The sequence below is a fragment of the Myodes glareolus genome, chromosome 6 (genome assembly GCF_982192425.1).
Source record: "Myodes glareolus chromosome 6, mMyoGla1.1, whole genome shotgun sequence".
NCBI classification, from domain to species: Eukaryota; Metazoa; Chordata; class Mammalia; order Rodentia; family Cricetidae; genus Myodes; species Myodes glareolus.
In genome coordinates this window covers 108,868,443-108,889,174 of record NC_142031.1, presented here as the reverse complement: position 1 = coordinate 108,889,174, position 20,732 = coordinate 108,868,443, and the positions used below count along the sequence as shown (strand labels likewise).

The 20,732-nt window shown below is 48.4% G+C and overlaps 2 protein-coding genes and 3 long non-coding RNA genes across 9 annotated transcripts in view; 3 read left to right on the top strand and 2 right to left on the bottom strand.

Annotated features, from left to right (window-relative positions):
* Positions 1-20,732, bottom strand: part of Hoxa3 (homeobox A3) — a 44,079-nt gene that overhangs the window by 6,476 nt on the left and 16,871 nt on the right. Inside the window, exon 3 of one of the 5 annotated variants that reach the window (XM_085691063.2) lies at positions 8,087-8,204. The gene's annotated coding sequence lies outside the window, so the exon portion shown is untranslated. Of the gene's footprint in view, positions 1-85; positions 570-4,283; positions 4,410-8,086; positions 8,327-20,732 lie in introns of those variants that run through there. The other 4 variants (XM_048440355.2, XM_087907478.1, XM_085691064.1 and 1 more) reach the window with 4 other exon arrangements.
* On the top strand, positions 610-2,191 carry LOC146894374 (uncharacterized). Its single transcript, XR_015002436.2, has 2 exons — positions 610-1,642; positions 1,793-2,191. It is a non-coding gene; the product is annotated as an uncharacterized LOC146894374 (long non-coding RNA).
* Positions 4,284-14,068, top strand: LOC146894373 (uncharacterized). Its single transcript, XR_015002434.2, has 3 exons — positions 4,284-4,418; positions 9,827-10,010; positions 13,594-14,068. It is a non-coding gene; the product is annotated as an uncharacterized LOC146894373 (long non-coding RNA).
* Positions 14,057-16,180, bottom strand: Hoxa4 (homeobox A4). The gene is made up of 2 exons (XM_085691065.2): positions 15,560-16,180; positions 14,057-15,068 (listed from the first exon to the last, which is right to left on the bottom strand). Exons 1-2 carry the CDS (start codon positions 16,068-16,070, stop codon positions 14,722-14,724), a joined length of 858 nt encoding a protein of 285 aa, XP_085547191.1. The 5' UTR covers positions 16,071-16,180; the 3' UTR covers positions 14,057-14,721.
* Positions 16,375-17,381, top strand: LOC125404453 (uncharacterized). The gene is made up of 2 exons (XR_007233282.3): positions 16,375-16,814; positions 16,920-17,381. It is a non-coding gene; the product is annotated as an uncharacterized LOC125404453 (long non-coding RNA).

Below are 20,732 nucleotides of genomic sequence, written 5' to 3'. Positions count from 1 at the left end.
CGAGATTTAAGTCTGCAGCCATAAATCACCGAGACGTACACTCTACCATTCAGCGCTGAGAGAGGCCGGCGGTGGCCCCGCTTACCTTAACTTCTGACGGCCGCCGCGGGCTCGGGCTTGGGCTGCGGCCCGGGGTCCCCTCGGCGCGGGATGGCCAACGACCCTCAGCATCCGCCGAGCCGGCGGGCGGGCGGGCTGTCGGGAGACCCCCGAGGCCGGGGCTCCGCGGAGAGCGGGGCGACTTGCTGCTTGGGCGGCTGGCCCCGGGCGGACTGGGGCTACTGGACCCCCTCTCCTCCCCTCCCCCACGCCCGCCCCCGCCCTGCCCGCGGCCGCGGCCCCAGATAAGCGCTGGCGCGGCCGGGCTCCGCGGGGCTAGTGGCACCGACTTGGGTATGTTTCTTATGAATACTGCGCCGAGCAGGGGTCGGTCGGGGGGTGCGGTAAGGGGTGCCGGGGCGGGCGGGAGGGGAGAGCCGAGCGGCTAGGGAAGCGCTGGCGTGGGGGATGGGGCTAAGGCGAGGGGAGGAACAGGAGCAGAGCGAGCTCGGCGGCAGCGGGAGGAGGGCGGCCTCCCCCACCCCACGCCCTCCCTCTCCTTCCTAGGCGTCACTAAAGTCCAGGAAAATTATGCTAATGAGGACAAACGGCTCTCACAAAGGGGCTCTCTTGCGGGGCTCTATTTCTTAAGAATCTGTCTGAGAAACCACGCAATTCCCTGCCCTGGACATTTTTATTGGGGGTGGGGGAGAAAAAGAAATGAGTTGCCCTGACTTTGGGTAGTTTACTTCACCTGCCTCTCCCAACACAGACACCCCAAAGCCAGTCCCTGTGGTGCAGGGATAGGTCCTATTTCCAGACACATCCTCAAATGCTATTCAACTGCCTTTGATTATATTTCTAGGCCATAAGGAGGGAAGTGTCCTGGGGAGAGAGACAACTGTCCCCACAGCAAAAGGAACCTCTCCGGGCTCAGGCATACACAAAGATACCTAGAAATTTGAGTCTCCACCTCTTTCGTGCCCATTTCACTGTACTGCACGGAAGGAGGTCACCTACAAGGAAGACAGATAAGGCTGTGACACCGACACAAATGGACATCCATTATATTTCACCACCTCGGTAGCCGAGTGGCCTTTCTTTTGCTGGCTTGAGCAAAGGCCTGCTGAATTTATTTGGTTATATGCCACAACTTTAAAGAGGATGGGATCATTCCCAGTGCCTTCCTCAGCTTCCTAGCTTCAGAAGTAAACTCCTTCAGGGTAGGAGTGTGGGAAAGAGAGAGGAGAGAGAGAGAGAGAGAGAGAGAGAGAGAGAGCGCCTTTTCATCCAATTCGGAGGCGGCAACAAGGGTCCTTTCTCAAAGGAAGGTGTTAAAAATATAAGTAGTATGTTTAAATTGTCAGGGAGCCAAAGTGTCACCTTAGAGCAAAAACAAAGCCAGGGGAAAGGGGAGAAATCAAAAAGCACTCCGGGCCAGGGTGGCCTCATGCATACCAATGGTTTTTGTCATTTATGGCTGGGCAAGATTTATGACTCGGCTCCCCAAAGCTGTAAACAGAGCACAAAACAGCAAACACTTGCTCCTTATGGCATATTGCAGCGGCGCAACTTGAAAGGGAAGAACCAGGACGTGTAGGAGGTGAGACCCGGCCGCAAAAATCCGCTCCGCGGCATTTTCTCTTCAAACCCTCGGGGTCGGATGTGGCATTTGAAGAAAGAAGGCGTGGGTCAATAATCAACCCGCACTTTCTCCTCCAAATTGCTGACGCGACTCTCACCGCCTTCTCAGCTAAGCCAGCTGCAGGGAAGGCCGTGAGAACCAGACCTGGGAGTGGACCGTCTAGTCCAAAGGGGCTGAGAGCGTTGGAGCAAGGGACTGGGGCGTCTGCAACGCGTACCTTTCCGGCTCGACCAGACCAAGTCCAGTCACCCAAGCGCTGGGACAAGGCCCGACCTGAGGAGTTGCGGGAGCCACGAGAGAGCTTGGGTGAGAGCTCAACTCAGACCAGGGCCTCTACTGACCCGCGACTAGGTGGCTTCTGGGCGGTGGGCCCCAATGGGCAAAATAGAGTTCTGATTTCAAAGCACGGGTCTGTATCCAGGCATTATGCCTCACATCTGGAATCCAAAAGACTGGTTTTTGGAACAAGCTTAGGCGAGATGATTAAAATTAATGATTTATAATAGCCGGGTTTTGTTGGTTTGTTATTGTGTTGTGATCGAAAATATGCTATTTGATTTCCACCTCTTGAAATTGCTCACTGCCACGGGTAAGCTTTCTAGGCAAATCCCACCGTTCACCCGGCTTCTCCAAACCCGCCAAGTTTTTCTTTGCGCGGTACCTCTGAGCTTCCCTAAATCCCATCATTTTCAGAGGTACTAGAAGAAAGCATTTTCTCAGGCACAGAGTGCTCGGAGCAATGAAGGTGTCTGGTGGGACCTTTCTGCTATTCAAACGGGTGTCCTACCCATCTCTGAAAGGTCTTGTCGCTCCAAGACTATCTGTGCAAGCCAGGGAGGTAGGTGAGGAGTAACTTTTGGCAAAAAGCCTTAAAATCCAAGAATGGGGAGGAAAGTTATTGAGGAAATGCCCCAGCCGGTGAGGTTGAGGCTGGTGCTTGGAGTGCCTAGGGGGACCAGTCTTTTTAATAGCTAATCGTTTGGCTATAACAGTGGCTTTAGCTCTGTTATAGAGGGAAACACCACTGTGTCCTATGAAAGCAGTTATTGGTTTCTCACTGTGCATGCTTTTATACAGAACCAGTTTACAGAGCGTGTTGTTAGATATTTATTCTGCTTGCCGGCACTGAAGCACAATAAAAAGACGTCTCTAACAAACCTATACTCCATTTCTCCTTCTTTCTAGTCAAACTATATTATTTATGAGTCTTTAACTGGGTCAAAAATGCACCAGAACTGGGTCATAAATCATATGAAATGCTGACAAGTAATTGAACAGCAATTAAAGCTCACATTTTATTTCCGAGGGGTGCGTTAGAGCACTTGAAATGGCCTCAGTTAAGCACAGTTACCACCGAGGTCGGCATGGAGAAGGCAGAGTTGGCTCTTTCTGGGAAAGGCAATCTTACTCAAGTAGAGGAAGCCTGATTTGTTTTTGTTTTGTAAATAAGGAAATATGGCTTTTTGTTTTATTAAAGAGAGCAAATTTGATTCAAACTCCTCACCAGGCACCCCTTTCTCTGCTCCAAGGAGCAAAGTAAAGCCCAGTTTTTTCCACCTTTCCAAAGACTTCCTTCCACTCTTCCCAGGGGCAGAAGGTTCCCAAAGCCCAGTTAGCCCTGGCCTGGCCAGTACTTTAGAGCAAGCAGCCTAACTCATCTGCCTCCAGGTTGGCAACAGCTCCCTTTCAGGGAATAGAAAGCCAGAGAAATACCTGTCTCTGCTTGCTACAAAATTCCCTCTGATCTTGGGCACACAGGCCAGTTCTTCGACTCAAACAGTCTTAGGGGTACACAGCAAACACCCAAACTAAAAATGCTGATGGAAGCACAAACTGAGCCCCAATCCCCTTCTGAAAAGAAAATCAACCTCCAGGCGACTGGCACGCTCACCAGCACGCCAAGCTTCCCCGTGTCTGAGCTCTCTTTCTCCATCCCTCCCAGGCAGATATTGCTCTGGAAACAATGGCAGGCCCTCCAGGTTGGACTCATTGGGTCCGGCACAGGGAACTCTGCCCCTGCAACCCAACACTGGACAAAGTGCCTGGAAGCATTATCCATAAAATGGCAACGCATCTGCACATTTTCCTCATTGATTTTCCTCTCCCATCTGCTCAGGCTGCCCAGGTCAGCCCTAACCCTCCATCCTGCTCAGTAAACACTGGCCAAATGGAGAGAGACTCCCCTTCTCAGCTGCTGGCCCCCACTCTTTTCACGAGGTCTGGCTATTCTAGCCTCTTGCCGGCCACCTCTGCCTGGCCACAGCTTCCAGCTACCTCAGACATCACAACCCTTCCTCTGCCTGGGGCTTAGCTCCTAGGACTTGAGCCCAGGTCACAGTGGGACAAAGCAACCTGAATACTGGAGAGTACTTGTCCATCTAATAGCCCCCAAGTACGCTTTACACCTCACAGTATTTTCTAGGGAATTAAACTCAGAGTCTGAGGAGCTACTGGGAATCTTTCAATTGCTTTCGGTTCTAAAACAGAAACAAAGGAAGACAGAGGCTGAGGGTCCTGTCCAGGATCCAGTGTCTCCTCGCCTGACCTTTGTCCCTCCTAGCCATAACTCACCCTAGATATGAACAATCAGAGGAAATACCTTAAAATAAATTCCATCCTCCTGGTATGGCCTGGAGTCCCATCGGCCAGCTTGCCCAGAACTGCTCCATGAGAACTGGAAGCCGCTGGAGGAGCGCCTGCTCCGGAGAAGGGAAAGGAGAAGCAGAAGGAGGAGGTGGGTGCGTGGGGGTGGAGGGGAAAGCTCTCGCTCTAAAGAGAATCTAGAAAGCGTAATCACAGACGAAGCCTGCCTGGGTCTCCGCTCCAAATGCCACAATAATGTGCAGGGTTCTGCGCTCACGTGGTTACACGTCAACTTAAATCCTTTTATTTGGAATAGGGAGTCACTGAAGGAACCAGATTTCCAAACAGAACATTTAGATTTGGGGGAGGAAAAGTAGGGGATCTTGTCCAGGGTAGGAGGGTCGGAGTTCTGTCTTCACAGCAGGACCATGAAGGGGTGCCCCCCACACATACATACCACACAAAGGAACTTATCTGCACTTACATTTCTTTACACACGCTCCAAACAGAAGGGAACAGCAATGCTCTCTGTCTTCTTAGTGTCCACTTAACTTTTCCTATGGCCTCTCTTCTACAGACAAATTGAATTCAGCATGCCCCACCACTACCCACTCCAGGCTTTTCTGACCCACAGTCCTGGATATCAAAAGGCAAGAAAGAGCCAAGCCCAGAAATGACTGGCTAGTCAGTGGATCAGTCAGCAGATTTCTTCATGGCATGCAATTGTATGGAGTTTGCTAAACACCCACGCCATACACCACAGCCACTGGAGAAACCAAAAGGCCTATAATTACCTGACAAAATGTTAATGTCTCTTCTCCAAGTCCAGTTGGTTTTTGTTCAGAGGCAGCCTACTAGGAAAGCCATGCTCCACTACTAAGTTGTGGGTCAAGATTTTGCTAAATCTGGAGAGACCTAATGCCCTAGCCAAACCCATACTTATGCATTTCCTCGGTGCATAGCTGAGTGATACATGAAATTATATGCTTTTAAAGATGAAAAATGTAAGAGGAAATGATCTAATTGCCTCTAAAATAGGGGGAAGCATTGAACTCCACTGGAGTCTCCTATGCTAACCTACAAGACAGCCTGAGACCCTCCTGGTAGACTGTTCTGTGCACTCACACCCTAAGACAACTCCACATCTAACAGTTGAAACTGAACTGAACCAGTTCTGCTTAGTAGAACCTGGCTAAAGCAAACAAACTGCTCCCAGACCCCACCCCTCCTCTTGCCTTCTGTCTGATGACATCACCCACACATTTCAACCTTTTCACAGACTGTCTAAACATCCCTAGTCCTGATTTCTGAACCTTGAGCGTTTTTATTTCTGGAGGGTTACTCTTCAGCTGGCCCCAAGTGTGGGGACTTACTTGTCGAAACTTCAGGAGACTGTGTGTGCGATTTCCCCATCTTTTCTCTCCAGAAGGGACCCAAAGGGAGTCTATACGAGAAGTCAAGAGACTTTCTCATGAATGATGGGGGTGTTCAAATCACGACCTTGGAACTGAGTGCTAGCCTAAGCTGGTGGCAACACACTTCTAGGGTTCTAGCTGGAAGACTTCCCATAGACACCATCCTAACCTTGACTGACTCAGGTGCTGGAAAGCAAGAATCCAAACCTGTCTGACCCAGGTTTGAGAGATAAACAACAGACCAAATGCTGGCTTCCATAACATATTTTTCTGTCTTCCAGGGAGTCAGTCTGTTTGTCTTTGTGCTGTCTGCCCCATGTGACACCCATTCCCCAGAGCCATTCGTTCACATTGAGCTTTCCAGATACCACTGAGAGGGACCTAGAAATATGGTCCAACAATGCCTTTCCCTAGGTTTCTGCAAAGATGAGGAGGGCCCCTTCTGAACTCTCTCAATAGTTCCAAGCAAACTGAAACTCTTGAGGCCATAAGTCAATGGTAGTAGTCCCTGGTGCTGCTTCAGAGCAATGCCTTAACTTCAGTGAGGCCCATTGGCATCTCAATCCCATGCTGGAGCCTCCATGCCACTAACATACCCATTAATGTGCCAACTGCTGTTTAACAATTAGCATTAAGGATTGATGTGGGTGATTTGGAAATCTGAGGCAGTCAAAAGAAATTTAACTTTTGAGAGAAAAAAAAAACCAAACCTTTAAGAGTAAGGGTGAAGTTAGTCTGGGCAACCCCCACAGGCACCCAACAGCTGAGAGTTTCCCCTCAGCACCCTGGTTTCCGCTTTCCTGAAACAAAACTGGCTGGAGAGGGTAGTCACCAGACCCTTTCCCCTCACTCTGGCCAGGGCTGAGAACCCAAGCTATGAACCAGGCCGCCCAGAAGCCGCCAAAGCCAAACTGAGGGAAAGTTGGCTCGGGAGGAGCAGGTGACCAAGCATACAGACTATTAGTCAATATTTGCCAGGCTGTTGGCAGATTAGATATATCTGTACTCAAACACAGCAATCTGATTTCTCTATCAAAACTATACTTACATGATAAATCTTTATTTACCATGAGATCTTTCCTGTGGTTACAACTGCAGTACAAATGTGCTCCAAGCTCTCGAGACACTAGGGGATGTGTACACCATCTCACACTCCTGCAGCTTTTCAAGGTCCACACTGGCTCTGTTGCTTGCAGATATGCAAATCACGTATACACACTGAGTTGTAAATGCCTAAAATGTTCCATCTATGCTTGATATAAACAGACACCCATAGCTGAGGCAGTAACTTCACTACCAGGACTGTTTACTTCCTATCTGATAGAAGCAATGGGATCCCAAACTGCATCCCAGCCATAAAGCACCATTAAATAGCATATTGGAATTGACTGACAATCTGATAACTGTCTGGGGAGGAAATTTCAGGAAAGATTTAGACCTAGAAAACCAACACAAAATTGAAAAGTTTGGCTTTTTTTTTTTTTAAAAGAAGTAATCCCTGGGTTGGAGGTACCTCATAGATCAGTGGTAGAGTGCTCACCTACTATGTGCAGAGGCCCTGGGTTCCATTCCCAGCACGGGGGGGGGGGAGGGAGTTTAACCCCTGAAAGAACAAAGCAAACTCACCCTTTCGCACTAAACTTCTGAAAACTATTCCAGCAATCTCTCCCTCAAACAGGACCACAGAACCGTAATTTATGGCTCCTTTACAGGGCAATAAACCACAGTAATTACCTCCCTGCACCTCAAACTAAAAGAACAAATTAAGCCAGAACTTGAAAAGAATTTTAAAGAGTTTTTCCCTTGCTCCAAATAGAAAAAGAAAACATTCAGAGCTAGAAGCTTTGGGCTTTTCCCGTAGAAAGCACTGTGGGTCTGCTCTGATGAAAGACTGGGGTAGACTCTGCCTGAGCAGGGCCTGCACACTGGAAAAACTGCCATTGCAAGAAGTTTCTGATCAAACAAAATGCAGGTGGCAGAGACAACTTTTCTCAACCCAGAGCTGGAACTGGCTGGCAATTTCAGAACTCACAGCTTCCAGACTCCCCAGCCACAGACCCCACTGCAGTCACCTTGCTGCCCTGGCTCCTGCCTGCTTCTGGTTTGCAGCTGGGTGTCGGTTTGGGGCTTGTAGAAAGTTACAAACACACCCCTCTGGCTCTCCCTACCTCTTCTTTTGCTTCTGCATCCTCTGCCCCTGCCTACTACAGGCTTTGGAGCTGCTCTTTGTGTGCCTCATGCCCACATGGTCATGCCGCAACCCAGCTCTAAAGTCTACCAAAGTTAAATATTGACCAAAACCTCTTTCAGCCAGCTCTAGTTGCCAGGAGTGGGGGAGGTACACTTCTCCCCGCCTCCTGGTGCAAAGTCCCAAGCCTGAGAAAGAGTTTGGTGCAACACTTACCTCCAAAGATGTTTAAATCTGAACCCGGAATGCTCTTCGATTCCAGGTACCCAGGGATTCGCTTTTTCCAGCGTCCAGACACTCTGCAGACAAATAAACAGCAGAGGGTGAATGGTGGCTGTGAAGGAAGGGAATGAAGACTGGAGTTAGAAATGTGTCCTCTGTGGGCGCCAGGGTGGCCCCAGGGTGACGCGGACACGGAATTGTCGCCAGGGCACTGGTCCATGAGACACACTCATAGCTCGAAATATTCCAGTCTACAAATGGCCCGAAGATGGTGATTTATTTTTGTAAAACAAATACATCCTCCATCTCTGCACCCCCAATCTCCTTTTCCTTTTGTATAGCTTGGGGGGTGGAGAATGAATTAGAGAGAGGGAAAAATAAGATGGCTTTGCTGGTGATGCGGGAACCGCTGGCAGAGCTCCGCTTGTACCCCAACTTGGGGAATGTGAAGGCAAGCTTTATTTTCTTTTGCAAACAATGGGAAGCCTTGTCTGGAAGCATTCGATCACAGGCTCTGCTGAAACCTCACTAATAGCGTTCATTTCTGTTGGCGGGAAATCAGAGCCCTGCTCCGTTCACAGATCAGGGGCAGTCTTGGGAGGTTTTGTCTTCTGGTTCACTGAAGGACTGGGCAAGCTATTTTTTGGTCCTGGTGGCCTAGAGCAGTGCCCAGTCCCTAAGAATGGACCAATTCCTGCTGTTAGAAACCAAGTAAGACTAAAGTGTTGGACAATAAATACCAGCCCTACCTGTGCAAGCCTTCCACTCCCCCCAGCCCCCACCTCCAACTCTACTGCAACCTCATGCCTCCCTGTTTTAGCACTCCCTTGCCTGCAAACTAGAAAATGGCCAAAGTGCCCATGATGGCTTTTGGGGGTCAGGAAAGTGCAGAGAATGAGCCCAGCTTGTTAGTCCTCTCTTGGGACTGTGCAGCATTTTTGCTTCTACAGCTCTGACCCTAACCCGATCAGTACCCACATGCCAGCCTGCTCCAAACCAGCCCTGTTAGATCTGCCCTACACCTATGACATCCAGCTGATAGCCAGAAAAGAACTACCAAGTAGCTGGGGAATTGCCTGACTCTTGGCTTGGGAGCCTCCTAGAATGCTGAGGGTTGGCAGCAAACTGGCAGCTGCCTTCTGCCACAAATCCACCCACAGCCCTTACCCTCCATAAGGATGCTTAGGACCAGAATCTACTCCTGACCCTTTTGTTTTGCTCAAGCTCCCACTCTGTGTCTTCAAGGAGAGATACCCCTAGCCTTGGAACTCCTGATGTAATCCTGAGCAGGGTGGGGACCTAGGGCATGTACTTTGCCTCTCAACCTCATCCCAGAAAGATCTTCTATGCCCCAGCCCTCCTCCACCACCACTACCACACACAAGGTTTGGGAGTATTGTAATTATTATGGTTATTATTGTTGTTGCTATCTCTTTATCCTTAAATCTAATATTCATGGTTCCTGTTCCCCATAAATCCTTCAGACTAATGAGTCACGGAGAGACACTGTTCAGGTCTCTCGCTCTGCAGTGGCTGCAGCCATTGTGGCCTCTCCCGCGTTTTTTTGGCGTCTACTTGCTCCCTCGCTTGCCTAGCGCCAGTGATTTATGAACACCGGGAAAAATTGAACAAAGCCGCGTGCTCCTCCTGTGGTATCTCTGCTGCCTTCCCCAGCGTGAATCAGGACATTACCAACTGTCTGCACTTCTGTCCCCACTTAATCACTAAAACCAGGATATGACCACAAGGAAAGGAAGGAGGAAGGAAGGAAGGAAGGAAGGAAGGAAGGAAGGAAGGAAGGAAGGAAGGAAGGAAGAAAGGAAGGAAGGAAGGAAGAAGCCTGAGTCAGAACTCACATTTCCCTGGACACAGAGCCTCCCTGGACTCGCAGCAATCTTACAAGAAAGCCTTGGACCTGGTAAGCGCCGGACAGCTCCGTTTTCCAAGTTAGAAGGCTCTGCCTTCCTGGTGAAGTTAAATTAAGCCTTTGAAGATAGATCTGAAGGTGTGTGTATTTAAAAATCAAATAGGAAGATGAAGTCTCACTACTGAGAGATTCATTCCTAGTGAAGCCCTGATGACTCAGATCCATTCCTGATGATCTGCATTAATTATTTAATGAGTCACGTGACCACAAAGATCACAATTTCAATATCTCCTTCTACTCTAACAGGCTCTACACCTTTATCAGTGGCAACCAAGGTTCACACACTTGGCTTTTTTTTTTTTTTTTTTTTTTTTGTTCCCTAGGTTTCCAAAACACAACCATTCTTGTTCTAAAAGGGAATGCCATGGACATGCCAGGTTGAGCATGGCAGAATTAGTCATTCTGGGGCTACCAGACCTGTAGGCACCAGAAATCCCTCACCTGAACACAGTGGCCAGTACACCTGTTTGAATGGCAAGGATAAGGCAGTTTAGTTACATCATCTCCCGGGACTTCTTTAAAAATACATCCATTCTTCTTCCAGACTATACACACACCTGCGACCCCACACATCCGCACAAGCCTGGACACCCATCTCCAGTCCTCTATTCTTGTTTACCCTGCAGCAGAAAGATGTTGATGCATTTATGCCCATCCAGAGTGATGCCAAAGGTTCTACAACCTACATTCTCATCAGCATAAGGAACTTGAAGAGAGTCATCCAACTGCCTCAGTTTCCTCTTCTGTACACTGAGACAACTGAAGTAAAATGGTTCCCAGTTCTCTTTCATCTTGAACACTTAACATCTTCAGATTAGCAAAGAGGACATCTGAGTTCTAAGGCAGCAGTTTCAGATTAGAAGGTTTCATGATGCCTCCCTGGTAGTATCCCATTTCTTTTCTGCCTCTGCCCTGTATACCATCCTTTTTGTTCCCCCTTTTTTTTTTTTCAACACAGGGTTTCTCTGTGTAGCCCTGGTTATCCTAGCACTTGTTCTATAGGCCAGGCTGACCTCAAACTCCGAGATCTGTCTGCCTCTGCCTCCCAAGTGCTGGGATTAAAGGTGTGCACCACCACCAGGCACACACCTTCCTCTTTTAAGTACAAAACATTTTCCCCCTTGATGCAGTGTATAATATAAGAAAGGGATGCCAAGAACAGCGGTTGGAAAAGGTTAGGACTGGACTTTTCCTTGTAGGACTATACCTATTGATGCAGACAGCAGGGGAATGGTGGCGAAGGCTATTGCTTGTACAGAACCCACTCCTGGGGATGGGAAGCCCAAGGTCGTCACCTACGACATTTATTCTTTGGAGTGTCTCCTTCCACTCTAAAGGGTTGCTAATCTGTCTCTGTGTTGGAACTGCTGGAGGGAAGGCAGCAGGGGACAGTTTGAGAGCTTAGGAGAATAGTGGTGTCCAGGAGACATGGGGAGAAGGGGAAGAAGTAAAGGGACTAGGGCACTCTAGGACTGCTGAAATAAAGACAGAGACAGTGTGAGTGAGCCCACCCCATATATCTGGGTAATCTTCCCATGAGCTCCATCCTGGGTATTAAGTACTCCACTATGCCTGTCACAGATGAATTCCTGCTGCAATAAAACACCGGGTATATCGTAGATTTCAGCAAAACTAGCACAGAAAGCCTGCAAGCTGCCATTTTTCTTCAAGGGGGAGAGTGTTAAGTACTTAATTCAAACTGTGACCATTAAAGTGTCTCCTACCCGATTTAGGTTGATTTCAGATGTTGACAAAACTTTTCTCTCCAGAGGCATGCACAGCTTGGCTCTGTGACTACAGGGGATGAGTGTGGATTGAAGGAAAAGAGGGGAAAAGTGGGAGGGGGAGCATGGGCAGGGGTCATTTTGGTAAGAGAACTACAGAGTTTACACAAAATACTGTCCTTAAAGGTCAAGGGTTTGAAGGACTAGTAGGTTTGCTAAAAAAAAAAAAAAAAAAAAAAAACAATTAATGAGATAGAAAATCTGTCCTCTCCGTGAACTCCTATGACTGCCCTGACAAAGGGCAGACAATGAGCGATTTTCTAAGCTGTTCTAGCGAGCTCCCTTAAAGGCTGCCTGGATCACAAATAGAACACCCACCATGAAGAAATGGCATAATCGTTCAGAGCATTTTCAATAACTTTGGTTTTGCAAAAACACCAATACCTTAATCATCAATACAAACATGACATCTTATCCCAAAACAGCATTTTAAAAAAGGACCTTGTCTCTCATTTCCTTTTCTGAATGGACAAATGAAAGACATCCCCTTTACCTACCCACCAATAGCTCAAGAATGAAGCCAGCTTGTGTCTCATATCCTTCCTTACCCACTGAGGAGAAATACAAGAATTTACCTTAAGCGATGAAAATCTGCCATTTGAGATTTTGCGGCTTGACATTCAGTTTCCACTAAGAGCCTAAGCGTGTGTGTGTGTGTGTGTGTGTGTGTGTGTGTGTGTGTGTGTATGTGTGTGTGTAAATATATATGCATTCAAGCAAGATGCTGCCTCTTTGCCTGAGAAAGCATTATTTGCAAGAGGACCCCTCTTTCCTCCAAAGACATTTCCCAGAGAATGCCTTTCAGAATTGCTGTTGAATTACAAAGAAGTATTTATTGTATGAGGTGATTAATGATTCCTGGGGAAATTGCTATTTTCAGTGTGATTTAATTTTGCTTTACAAGTGCATGTAGTAGGGGAGTTAATAAGTTGTAGCTGTTGCTACACTGCCTCCATAAATGGTCGGTGCCTGTTCACACCTTATAAAATGCACTTTATGCCAGGTTCTTCCTGACTTGGGAAGGCATGTGTGTACTCCTTTCCTCATGAATTCTCTTGGCCTCTCCTAGACTAGAGCCCATCACTTCTTTCTAAAAGCTAGCTTACCTACAGGCAGAGGACAGATTTCCCCACTCCTGCCCCTCTTGCTTGTACTCAGTGTAGCAAGGGTGGCTGAGCTTGTCCCACTTATGGAAATGGTTTTAAATCCCCTCTGATATTTCAGAAGTAGGTGAACATCCCTTCCCTCTTGTACATTTATTACAACCCCCCCCCCCAAACTGCTCTGCTTCAAGGCTAGGTGGCAGTTCTAATGTTCTGTGCAGTGTGTGTGTGTGTGTGTGTGTGTGTGTGTGTGTGTGTATGAGATACCTAAGTAACAAATTTCAACCAATGAACAAGTACTAGTGTTACAGAGATAGAGAGGGGAGTTTTCATGTTTTGTTTTGTTTTGTTTTTTCACCATTTAGGTCTAGATCTCTGGGTGTGCACAGAAAACCCCTCCCCCAGCACTGAGGAAAGTGGCCCTAATCAGAGTTTGGCTTTCTTCCAACAGTGAACTCTTTCAACTCTACCTTGCTTAGGGTGTATTTTGGGGTGTCATTGTGCTTCTTATTCCCTCAGAGGATACTTTGGAGAGTGTGGTGGGGAAAGTTCACTTGATTCTAAAAGCTCTTCTTAAAGAAGCAAACAAAAATTCCCAAGCTGTGTTCAGCAAGAAGACTGTCAGACCAGCCAAAAAAACCAAAAAGCAATCTCAACCCCTTTGCACAAACTATTTTTTATCTCCAGGGAAACAGGCAGATTAAGTGTGAAGGTGCAACGAACGCCAAGGGGCCACCTCTTTCCAAGTGTGCTCAGAGTTCATCCTGGGGAACAGCTGCAGAAACTCCTGGGCCTCGGCTCTGCACGGTTTCACCTTTCATTGCAGGGACGGACATGTTTCGATGCCTTACAGAGACTTGAAGCCTGGAAGCCTGGCCAAGTTTGGAAAGAAGAGGAGCCCTCTCAGGACTCAAGAGCCTTCTGCTTTTTGGAACATTTCCATAGTGGGTCAAGCTTGACAAGAATTCAGATCAAGTTGAACACACACACAGACACACACAGTCACAAATTCTAGAGTACTCAGAATGTGACCCCAGCTCACACTGCCTACAAGACTTCTGCACACAGGTCAAATATCTCCACCAAGAGGAGTTGGTTTCTTTGTATTTTTGTTTTTATGAAAACCTTGGAATACATACAAATCTGCCTCTTAGGTTTTAAATGTTTTTTAAATTGTTTATTCTTAGCACATTCCTTTTGACACAGCCATATCACTTTGTACAGTTGCAAGTGGATCTAACTGCATTTCCCTCTCCCCCAAGATTGTGCACAAGAATAAGACAACAATATCTCTATAACAGTATCTTAAATAAATGCAAGGAGAGGGAACTACATGCCACAACTACCATCAAGGTCTACACATTTTGAGAATTAAATAATCTGGTGAGGTCCACAAAGACTACTCAGTAAAGCTCATGTGAGCTGCCTTAATGTAGAAGATGAAGGTCAGAGAGCTGGGACAGCCTCTTCTGCTTGTAGCAAAGATACAAGTACACATCCCCAGTCAGCATGCGCTGTCCAGCTGACTCAAGGGTCTTCGATGACAAATTGAAGACCCTTGGATACCTCATAGGTACCAAAGGTTGTCCTTCAGGTCAGCAGGTTGTTCCACTATGCCGTGTCCAGGGCAGATGTCCTCTTGGGGATCGCACAGACACTTACCAGGGATAATGTCTTCTTTTTGGTTATGGTTTCCAGCAAGTTGAATTTTGTTTTGGTGTCTGATATGGTTTCCTTGGGGAGGAGTGGATAAGGATAGGAGCAGGAAAGGAGAAGGGCAGGTAAGTGACAGAAACTGATTTGGTCCCCAGATGGTTATATGGAGGAGGGAATGGGTGTGGAGGCACTGGGGAGAGGGTGGGGATGGGGGTGGGGGCTGTGAGTTTGTGCTTTCCCAGGCGGGCCGGCAGGGGCCGAGGTAGGGTTGGAAGATCGCATCTTGGTGTTGGGAAGTTTGTGGTCTTTCTTCCACTTCATTCTCCGGTTTTGAAACCAGATCTTGACCTGGCGCTCAGACAAGCAGAGCGTGTGGGCGATCTCGATGCGGCGGCGCCGGGTCAGGTAGCGGTTAAAGTGGAATTCTTTCTCCAGCTCCAAGACCTGCTGCCGGGTGTAGGCGGTTCGAGAGCGCTTGGGCTCGCCTCCGTTATAACTGGGGTTGACTGAACGCCAGGACCCCGAAGGAGAAGGCCAAGGAGGAGGGAGTGGAAGAGAAGGAGAGGAGGAGAGAGGAGATAGGGTGGGGAAGAGCAATTGGACATCATCATTATATAATAACCTGACACCAAGTTCACGCAAGATACATAAAACGGCAAAGAAAATGTTTCACAGGCTATTGACAACGGGAAACACCCGAGAGCCATAAAGAATGGTGCTGGGCATTGGGGCTGAAGAAAAGCTTCAAAGACACATGGCCCGGAGCCTCTGCCAGGGCAATTAAATTTATGGGGGCTATAATTACTGCCCTAACAGTTTGGCGTCTCGTAAATCTTGGGATAAAGGGACCCTGGGTACAAAAGGGTTCTCACGTTGGGACCAGGCTTTGGGCAGCGTGTACACACCCACAGCCAAAGCGCGGGCCAGATGGGGGGCTCCCCTTCCGCGCCCTGCCCCGCGTCCCCTCGCCCGCTGCCCTCCCAGCGGCGCCACGTACCGGCGCTCACGTGGATCTTCTTCATCCAGGGGTACACCACCGGCTCCTTGCCCTTCGGGCCCGCCGGCCCCTGGTCCGCCAGCAGCAGAGGGCAGGCGGGGGCGCTGCCCCCCGTCGCGACAGCCGGGGTGGCGGGGCCTGGAGCGCAGTGCCGAGGGGGCGCAGGGGGCTGCGGGGCCGGGCTGGGGTGCGCGCCGGGGACCGGGGACTGCTCGGGTCGCGCGGGGCTGGCGCCGCGACAGGCGTAGGGGCAGGCGGCGGCGGGCGCGGGGTACAGGCCCCCGGGGTAGCTGGACTCGCGCGCCCGCGGTGCATAGTAGGCAGGGGGCTGGCGGGCAGCGCGCAGGTTCGGGGCCGGCAGGTGCGGGGTGGTCTGCGGCCGAGGGAAGCCGGGATCCCCGCCCGCGCCGCCGTCCCCACCGCCCGGGCCGCCGTGCGGCGCGAACTCCTCGAAGGGAGGGAACTTGGGCTCGATGTAGTTGGAGTTTATCAAAAACGAGCTCATGGTCATTAATTTGTGAAGTGCAAAAATACTAATTTTTCTCGCGGTGTCGTTTTTCTGCGCTTGCTGAGGCCCCTCCCCCTCTCGCCGCGCTTCCCAGGCCCCCCCACCCCATCCCCGGCGCCCGCCCCTCCCCCCGCTGTCAAATGCCTGCCCTTCCCCCCCCCTTCCCGCCGTCGCCGCCGAAGTTCGCGCCGCTCCTCCCCCGCCCCGCGCGCGCGCTCCCCGCAGTCCTACGCGCCCCGCCCCGCGCCCCACGTGCCGCGACCCGGCCAATGGACGGTCGGCGCGCGCAGACCCGGATCAGGAAACACGCGGGGGCGTGATGGATATGGCTCTCCACCCGGGCGGGAGGAGTGAGCAGGGGCTTTGGTGCCTCAACCCCCCAAGTTGGATTCGGGCTGAGAAGTCGGGGCCTGTTAGGCTGTGGGTCCTGTCGAGCCCTCTTTCTGCCCACATCTGTCCTAGGCCTCGGGGCAGCTGGTTTCCACGGCTCAGCGCTGACCTCCCGTCCGTCCAGGCCTCGGGTGATCCTCCGAGGGTTCGAGGCCCTCCAGGAGAGGAAAGGACACTGGGACCAAGAGGCAGACCTTGACTTTTTATCCTAGCCCTGGAATAAAACGGAGGAGGCCTACAGACCCATTTTTCTCGTTCGTGGTGTTTCTGTTTTTGTTCTCTACCCGCACCCTGCACCTCCACCGGGCTGCCGGGGGGGAGTCCCTTGCGTGGCCCGCCTGGAGCCGCACAGAAAGGGTGGGTGGAATAAGCCGCTAAACAATACAGTCAAGGATGTACAGGGAGGGCAGCCCAGTAAAACCTCAGGGATGCTTAATGTTTTTTCTTTTTCTTTTTTTCCAGAGGCAGAATTCGTACAGCATATTTCATTTCCGAATTGGAACCTTTCTATATATGGAGGCGCTGACAAGCTAGCTAAACAAGGCTCCTTGACTGTGGTGAGGCCTCCCCAGGAGTGGGGATGGAGAGGCGACACCTGCACACAACCCGGCTTTTGAATCCAGTAACTTCGCATTACAGAACAAACCCCAAACAGAAACAAGTTTGACATAGAATAAAACCCTTGGCGGGTCTGATCTTTTTTTCTCTCCTCCTTTTGGGTGTTGTTTCCTCAGGCTGTATCTGGGGCTAGGGCTATATTTACAGGACAGCCTGTGATTTCTGAATTGCTGAAAATTAGCATATTAACGATATCAGTAGCTCCGGAAAGAAGGGGGGGGGACTGTTGTCTGCCATTTGGTAATTGAAATTTGATGGGTAAACTAATTATGCCATTATTGACAAATAAATTACTTATTAATTCCACCTAATGTTGATCTTTGAAGTAAATACTGATGCTTCGTTCGTACTGTGTTTGTCCTTCTCCCTCTCTTCTGAATAGCAGACACGCCTAGGTCTCCTTTGCACGATAGTAAAACATTGCAAACTAGCCTGTCACCAGTCTAAAAATAACTCTCATGCTGGCATATGAAGCGGAGATATTTGAGTCGGTGTACCTAGTTGATTTTTCAGACAGCAATATAAACCAACAACCTTCTCACACCTGAGTATCGGAGACAAGGAAAGTTAGAATCCAAGCCTGGAGACACTTCAAAAAGAATGCCCGTTCTATGTTCAATTCTATCGGTTACTCATTTGGGCTACTAAATGCTGGGATATATCCATCTGATGGATAGTCGTTTAATACTTAGTCATATAAAGACTATTATATGAGACTCATCTTTAAACTAATTTAGAAAAAGAGGTTTAAAAAAAAGATCATGTTAGCTTCAGACTGGACTGGTCCTGAAGGGACACAAAGAGGCTTTTCCACACTGGGTGCATGTGCCCACAGAGAGCGGTCCACTGCCATGTGGCACCCGGAATTTTTTTTAAATGAAATCTGAGCCACAGACGGAAATCAGCACTGATTATGATCTCTAGACTGGAGTGAGGAAATCTAGTCCTCTCTAGCAAGAAAACATACATAAGTTATATATTATCTAACATAAGTAATATACATATATACTGTAGATACAAATATATATGTATTGCACATCTGGCTATGTTTCAAGCTGGAGGAAAAGCATGATAAGGAAATCTCACCGGTTCCTGGTGTCACCAGTCCTGAGCCCAGGAGTCCTAACCATGCCTGTTTAATATTATTTACAGGCACTGAGACGCAGAATTCATGTTGTTTAGCCTCCGAATGGTCTACAGAGTCTCTCCTTTTAAGTATTAAGGAGACACTGGCACTGTTTTGTATATGATTAAGCTGGATGAGTTAGCTATGCCTGTTTCCGGAGGTTCTATGACTTGAGGAAGATGGGGCTTGCACAGAATCCCGTAAGGCCTGTAACTTGTCTCGGCGCTTCTATCATAAACACACACGGAGCCAGGACCACCAAGTGTTATCTCACACACCGACATTTTGACATTTTACTGCAAGATTTATGGCTGTAATAAACAGTTTCAGTGCCTTTCCTGAACCTTCCACAGCCTCCCTTGGCAAGCAAGCCATAGCATAATCCCATTGAATCGAATAATCTTCTGAAAAACATTAAAACTAAAAAAAGCACCTCTTGCCTTTACATAATATCCAAGACACCAAAGGAGAGCTAGGAAGAAACTAACTCAATTAGAAAAATAAACCAAAGTTTACCAGCAGGATCTTGCCAGGGGAAAAGATGGGATGCCCTGGATGGAGCAGAGAGGGGCATGTTAATCTTCGCACACCAACTGGCTCTAGTCCCAAGCGAGGTTGGAGCGCTATCGTTTCCTTGGGAAACTGGTAAGCACATTTGTTCATTTCCATGTGCAGAGATAACATATATTCCCCCAAAAGCTTTCTTAAAATCCCATTAAGTGAAATAACTTTTCATCATGCCCTCGAGTTCCAGATGGAGAAGGAGAGGCGACCAGAGTCTGAGGGAAAGGGGACTAGGAGGAGGCAGTGTGTGCAGCTTGGTTTGAATCTGATTTGAATCATTTTGAATATATTTGGAACAGCCTTCCCACTTGAATGCAACCCTGTCCGAAGTTTCAAAGTGACCGAACAGTGACACCGTGTGCATTTTGTTTCTTATTAATCTTACACATTGACAGTCTTTGTTAAGTCACAGGCTCGCCCTCACCAGCCGACATTTTCATATTTGTTAGACGCGCTGACCTGAAGTTCACCTCAGCCTTGGACTTTGCGCTTCTCAAAGGTCTATACAGTGTCTTTTAGAGAGTCGGGGGCTCTGCCCAGGTCAGTCCTTCCCAGGAAAAACCAGGGGGGAAAGGCAAAGGAAATGTAAGCATTATGGGATGTATTGACTGTATTTGTCCTTTGTTCTTTAGAGTGAGGGCCTCTGGGCTGTCCTCTATCTCACGCACTTCTCTGGAGCAAATTGGGGCATGGCAGGACTTTAAACTGCCTGATAGTGGCATTTAAGGGATTCCTCCCACCTACACTAGGCATTTGGTTATAGAGGAACAACATTTGACTGGCCATTTTTACCAATTAATTTCTTTAGGGTGTAATTTCCTGGTGATGGTTTAAAATAAAAATACAGTCCAGACATAAGGACTGATATTCATTTTAGGATGATTACCCAGGATTATTTACTCAGGATGGTATTCAAAACAAATCAAAACCCTAATGATCAAGCATTCTCAAACCAGCGACTTCCACAGGTCCATTCTGTCACTAGACAGCTAAAAGCTGTTTTTGAGTATTGATGTTAAAATGTTTCCTAGGTGTGTCACATGGCTTTAACTAAACACACAATGAAAAGATTCCCTGGAAGAGACCTCATTCCTGGGTGAAGGGAGGGGGGACTGGGTTCTATTCTTTTCATTTCAAGAGACCAGATGTGAAGAGCTCACTGCTGTGACGGCAGTGACCTTCCATTTCATCTGGCAAACCCCATTTGGCTCCAAGCTCCTGGCCAGAGTAAGAGGGGTACACATTGCACAGTAGAGACACTCAGGTTACTCACTTCCATGAAGGCAACATTTGGGAAATATTTGCTTTACCACTGAATATACACCTGGCCCCATTAAATCTAATTAGACTGAATGTGTAGGGATTCTCTCAAACATACCTGCAAGAGTGACATTCTGAGTCCTTAAATTATTCCCAAAATTAAGAAGAAAAATATTTTATCTTTCTCATTGTTACTTTTCTTCCTCGATCACTTGAAGGTCAACATATAGAAAAGGAAACTATGTCCCCTAGAAAGCAAATTCCAACCCACACACTTAAAGCTAATCTAGATGCATGAAAAATAAAATATTGGTTAACACTTCATTTGCAGCAGACAAATGAGGCGCGGTTCCCCGTCTGCTCCTGGAACACAGGGTTCCCCTTCTCTGCTGTCCTCCCCTCCCCACTCCTTAGCTCACTCCCATGTTCTCACTTCATCCTTCACCCTTGTTCCAACCTCTTTTTGGGAAGTATTTTTTGGAGAACAGAAGCCTGGTGGTTTTACAATGTGACAGGGCATGGAGGAACCCAGCTTCCTGCCTTCTATGCCGTTACTCATCTGGCAGATTGTAGCAGTCCTTATATTCAACAGTGGTTTCACAATAAACAGAACAGAAATTTTTCCAACCACGTGGACATAGTCACACTAATAAGCGGTTTCCTACTGCTGCTGGTGGCTTTAGAAATCCTGTCCCTTTCATTGGGGC